This window comes from Condylura cristata, unplaced genomic scaffold, assembly GCF_000260355.1.
Source record: "Condylura cristata isolate star-nosed mole 26May11 unplaced genomic scaffold, ConCri1.0 scaffold00003, whole genome shotgun sequence".
Taxonomy (NCBI): Eukaryota; Metazoa; Chordata; class Mammalia; order Eulipotyphla; family Talpidae; genus Condylura; species Condylura cristata.
In genome coordinates, this window is record NW_004567104.1 from 47,124,920 (window position 1) to 47,130,919 (window position 6,000).

Consider the following 6,000-nt stretch of genomic DNA (forward strand, 5'->3'; position numbering starts at 1 on the left):
CACCTCCAGGCCAGGGATCGAGCTCATAATAAAGTTGCTTTAGCTTCTTAGTGCTGTGCTTTAACCTGCTGTGCCACCAGGGAGGGCCAAGTCTTAGAAATTTTAATAAGCTGAGCAGTGGCCACAGTACAGGTTGGACTCTGGTAGTTCAAGTTTAGTGCTCTGCTTCCTCTGCAAGGGTAGGCCTGAGATTGAGAAATTCAATAAGTCAATTTTGGAGAAGACAGAAAGGCAACAGGAAATTCCACTGTCTTTCAGAGGAACAACTGAAAAGAGACTCAAGCAGGCACAGTGTAAAGAGGTGTGTGTCACAGTGTGCACTGTGCACTCCACAAGCAATGCCTTCTTACTTTACTTCTTCTACTTGTTCAACTTCGTAAAGTGGAAAGTACTTGGAGCAGGTTAAATGGCTGTGCTTCCCCTCTTCATATTGGAGAATCAAGAACTCCTGACAACGAAGGCTGTATCTACCTCTCCCACTGGCCTGTCTGGATGGGTGGCAAGGCAGTGATGGCCAAGGTGTAAGATACAGTTTAATGAGAGTGCCATATTTAATTGTTCAAATCACTTTAGTTACTGTGATATAAAGTTTTTACAATATGCAAATAAAGTTTTAAAATCTGAAAAAAGAAGTTTTAATGATATTTTTGATATTTTAGTTAGGTAGATGTTTGGCAGAATAGATGTTATGCTGCTGGTGGAGGGACTTGCTACCTAACTGAATTCAGGGAGGCATGTGTGGATTTCAGGACACACTGAGGGAATGGTATCATTGAATAAGGCCAGAATTCCTGCTGTGTGGTAGGAGAGAAGTTGGAAGAAGATGGAGAGGAAATGAGGCTCTTGCATGAATATCTCTACTTTGAACCCCTTGGCTCATCCCATGGTGGTAAACCAGATTTTAAATCTAGGTAAGACTCTACCAAGACATGAAATCTGGTTGTCCTGGAAACAACCTAAGTACCCACTGATTGAAGAATGGATAAGGAAGATGTGGTATATATACACAGTGGACTATAAAAAGTGGACTATTCGCTATAAAAGGATGAAATCTTGCCTTTTGCTTCAATATGGATGGACTTAGGGTATTATGTTTAAATAAGTCAGAGAAAGAAAGACAAATACCATATCTTTCGCTTATATGTGGTACAAAGAGAAAACAGATGAACTTGATAAAAGTAAAACATTTTTGTACTATAAACAAAAGAAAGAGGGAATTAGAAATAGAATATTCAAATTGGATTTGGGGATGAGTTAGTAGCCAATTGATTACCAAAAATAATTGTTTTGAGTAAAATAAATGAAAAAAAATTGCATAAAGGTATGAAGAAGTAAAAACAAATCTGGTTTGCTGCATAGTTTTAAGCATAGTTTCGTTAATAGAGAAACTAGAACCTGCCTTACTTCCTAGACTAGGACTCCAAGGACTTTCTGGGTTATATAATCACAATCCCTGGTTGTACTTTGTTCCTGTACTTCTAAGCGTTTATAAAGGCTCCTGACTCATGGCCATCTTGCCTTCCATTACTCTCTGGCTTAGCTAAGAAGGAACCCTTCCTAGCTTCCTTGATTGCCAGGATATATTTCTGTCACCATTCTTATATTTTTTATTCAGCTTGACTGCATTAGACTGTAATCTCAATCAGGATAGGATTCCAACAGATTCTTTATATCATCAGCATCTGAAACAGTTTAGACACATAGTCAACCCCCAGTAGACTTTTGTAGACTTGAATTAGATGGAGGCCCAGTCCCCTGTCTGTTTATATTTATGTCAGATTCTGAGTGTGGCTGCATACTAACTTTTGATTTGTATACCCTGGGTATGATGGAGCTGTATATGTTTAATGAATTACTGTCTACTGGCAGACATATTTTCTCATTGTTTAGTGAGTGCCAGGTACTGTGGGGCTGATGAAGATAAAAAGACATGGAGCAATTCCACAGACACCTGTGTGATTACACCTGAAAATATTGTTTGTGAAACAGCTGGATATTTTTTTTATAGTCACCACCCCTATTCATATCCTGTCCATCTTTTTTTCTTCCTCAACAGAAACTTGCTCTAGGTAGTCTTTCCAGAAGTTGAATATTTGAAAAAAGAATTCAAATCAACCATACTTTCATTTTTGTGGTTCCAGCAGGCAGCCTGACAGCCTGTCCTCCATGGAAAATGCTGTGAAGTATGACCCTGTATATGGAAGTCACATGACCGGACTCAAGCAGTACGAAGGCCCTGATCCTTTGCATCCTCTCTGCTGCTCTGCAGGTGGAGACATGATTGGTGGTCTGAGCAGGGAAGAGGTCAGACGAATGTATGAGAACAGTGAGCTTCCCAGAGAGGTAGAAAACTTTCCTTTTTGTTGCTGCTCTATATTGCTGGTGTGTGTGTGCGGGCTTCAAGAAAGGATAAAAGGCATTTCATGATCAGTTTGATCTGATACTATCCAGTTTTATGTGGTGTACAGAGGGTATATCACTCTGAGCTGTACCTTACTCTCCATTTAAGGGTTGGCTCATGTTCCAATATTAGCAAATGTTCTTTTCCTCCTCCTTCCTGCCTTAGACATGCCTGAGTTATTCAAATTAGTTCATGTGGTATCCAAATCTCCCATTTCTCTGGAAAGGCTTCCCTCCCCCCCCCCCCACATAACTCCATCTAGAGTTATGATAGTCTAGAAAGCCACAATTTTCTATAAGAATTAGAACTTTTATGAGGCTATTGAGGTTTTTCTAATGCAATGTATGACTTTCTTTTTCTTTAAAGGAAATTCAAGAAAGAATTTTGGAACTATATGCCAATGATCCTGAGTTTGCAGCTTTTGTGAGAGAACATCAAATGTAAGCCCCCTAATTGGGGTCTTAATGGGTTGCCTTAGATTAGTGCCACTAGTGGAAGCGCATAAGTTCTGTTTATAATGACACGTGTTGTGACGATCAACATTTATTGAGTTCTTTACAGTTAGTACCTACCATATACATTACCTCACTTATTTCTTATAATGATTTGATGTTGTGTTCCTTATTTACCTTTTATAAATGAAGAAAGAAAGCCATAGAGAATGAAAAAATTACTCAAGATCACAACAACATCAAATGATAGAGAAGATAGAAAGTTAAGCATTATATATTCTGGTTTAGAAATCTCTGAGCTATGTTATAGTTTCTCTCTTGTTATAAATGTCACATGTGATCTAATGCTATAAAATACTTTTCATAGGAAGATTCTATAAGAAACATTTCTGTAGTCATAAGTCCTCGTTACTTCTACATATCCTTCCATTTTCATCTCTGTTATAGACACATTTCTATGTGCTTTGAATTACCCAAATGTCATTAAATTTATCTCTTGTGTCTGTCAAGTTCATTTTATATTTCATTCTCTTTCCATTTTCTTTCACCAGCCTGTATTTTAGGAAAGTCTTTGTAATTTTTCACCTTTGTTCCTCAGGCTTAGGTTACAATAAACAAAGAATAAGAGAAAAAAGAAAAGAGAAATACATTTGCAAATAAGCCACTATGAGAACTGAGTTTAGTGGATGGGATTACAATTTGACTTTGATACTTGGTTTCATTGCTTCACTCATAAAATTGCTTCTTCATGGATGGTTCCATGAAGGCTAGACATGCCTTTTAAAAGCAAATAAACCACAATGATTCATAGATGTTTGTAGAAGTGTGTGCTGAAGAGTCGGTATAACACCTGTGTTCCTGACTGCAGGCTTTTCCCCTTTACTCTAAACTTTCTTTGCTTTGATAGCCCCTTCATTCATGGCTCATCTCTGATAAAAAGGGACAAGTTGACACCTATAAGAACTCAGAAATCTGTGTTTCTAATTCTATTGTATGGTGAAGATGCCTTGAAAAATCTCTGAACACCTGACCTGGCCACAAAAGATTCTGTCAACCTACTGGATGCTACTGAGCTCATTTATTCAATCTGTTACTGATTAGGGTCTCCAGAATCCATTCTTTGGATGTCTTAATCTAAATGAACTTTTAATTCAGGGAACACAGGTAGCTTTGAAGAGATAAAGGACATTAGGAAGGACAAGAATGTCATGTTCTTTCCATTGGATACCAATCAAGTGATATAGGGATGAATCCCTATGTTTACTGCTGCACTGTTTACAATAGGTAAGCTATGGAAACAGCCCAAATGTCCAACAGAATCAAGAAGATTTAGTATATACATACAATGGAATATTACTCAGCAATTAAAAAAGATAAACTCATGCCATTCACAGAAAATGAATGGAGCTAGAAGGGATCAGGCTCTGTGGAATAAGCCAGAAAAAAAAAAAAAGGAAAAATACTGAATGGTTTTACTTAAAGGAGGAATGTAGGGGATCCAAATAAGGGATCAGGAAAAAACATATAATAAAGTAAAACCCCAAATCAACAGGCAACTATAAAGCCACATATACTCTGTAGGGGAGGGAAGAGGAAGTCGGATCACAACGGGTGGGAAGAGCACAAGGGACTACAGTGATGGTGCATTGGTGAATGGTGGTGGGAATTTTATGGGGACTACACCTGAGATGATAAAGCATACATTGTGTAAAAATGAAGAATGATATAAAAAATATATAAAACAGTAAAAAAAATTTTAATGAAATAAAACACATGCAGGGATGAATGGGCATCCAGGTTTAAAAAGGCAGACTCTTGGTAATACTAGTTAGTCATCTACATGCTTATTTTGTAAGCTTGCCTTCCATTTGATGAATTATAGGCAACTACTATTTTTTTTTTTTAAGACTTATGTATCCATGCCTACAGAACTGGAGTACAGGCCAGAGCTGCAGGGGCAGTGAGAGGATTCACCAGAGATAGAGTGGGGAGCAGAACAAAACAGGCCGGCTGACAAAGTACACTGCTGAGGGGAGCAGCAGGTGGTCAGGAGAGGTCTGTGGTGCCACGTGGATCACCTTCAGGGCCAGGGATCAAACTCTTGCTGAAGTGGTTTTAACATCTTAGTGCTGTGCTTTAACCTGCTGTGCCACCAGGGAGGGCCAGCAACTAGTATTTTTAAACTAATTTTTAATTAAGGTAATAATGGATACCCCTATCAAGGAATTCACTGTAGTACAACCACTACCAACTCACCCATAGTCCATTGTTTTTCCTGCATTCTACCCCCCTCTCCCACCTTGGTGTTTCTTTTCTGTAGTCAGCTGTCAAGCTTAGTTTTTAAGCTTGTCTTTAAATGACTCCTAGCTTAGTTACTTTATATCCCACATATTCCTGACACCATCAGGTATTTATCTTTCTCCTCCTGGCTTATTTCACTTAGCATTCTTCCCTCCCTGCAGCTGGTATATTCGTGTCAGTTTCAGGTTTTTGGTAGTGGACACTTTGACAAACCTCAGGCCATCAATTGAATTTTCATTTTGAAATGAGAAAAGAGTATCTTTGTACCATAAAGAAACAGCTGATTTTGGAAAATAAGATTTTTATTAAATTGAAATGTTATAGCCAAGAAAAATATGGGTCAATATTTTATAAAACATTTTTAATAATTCCAAGTAGGAATGGGTGGAACTAGCCTTCCTCATTTACAATCCAGTTGTAATGAATGAATCATGGATTCTATTTCCAAGTTTGTAATGAATGCAGGAAAATGTTGTGAAGGACAGTCTTCAAATCAATTGTATTATGTCTTACAAAAGATGAAGGCTGGAAGTGTGCAGGTAGAAAGGTACCAGAAAATATTCGATGTTGTAAAGAACCTGCCTGGAAATTTCTTGAGTCATGTCTTTTATTAAAACTCAGTTTAATAAGATATAAGTTAAACTACTCTTCGCAGCCATACATATACAGCTGCAACCTAGATTAAATGATTTCTCATCTTGGCTTCTCTCCCACTCCCTCAGTCTGTTTAATATGGAGTTTAGACAATGAAGAGTTCTTCATTTTGTTTCTAGTGACATTTTACCTAAAGTATGGATCATATAACTTCATATTACTGAAGTGTTTTCTTGAAATGTTCTTCTTAAC

The 6,000-nt window shown here is 37.7% G+C and overlaps 1 protein-coding gene across 1 annotated transcript in view; it reads left to right on the forward strand.

Annotated features, from left to right (window-relative positions):
- IMPG2 (interphotoreceptor matrix proteoglycan 2) overlaps nucleotides 1-2,980 on the forward strand; it is a 42,029-nt gene extending 39,049 nt beyond the window's left edge. The window contains exons 17-18 of the mRNA XM_004675473.2: nucleotides 2,132-2,343; nucleotides 2,768-2,980. Of these exons, the coding sequence (XP_004675530.1) occupies nucleotides 2,132-2,343; nucleotides 2,768-2,845 (290 nt within the window). The 3' untranslated portion in view covers nucleotides 2,846-2,980. The remainder of the gene's footprint in view (nucleotides 1-2,131; nucleotides 2,344-2,767) is intronic.
- Nucleotides 2,981-6,000: the final 3,020 nt, after the last annotated feature.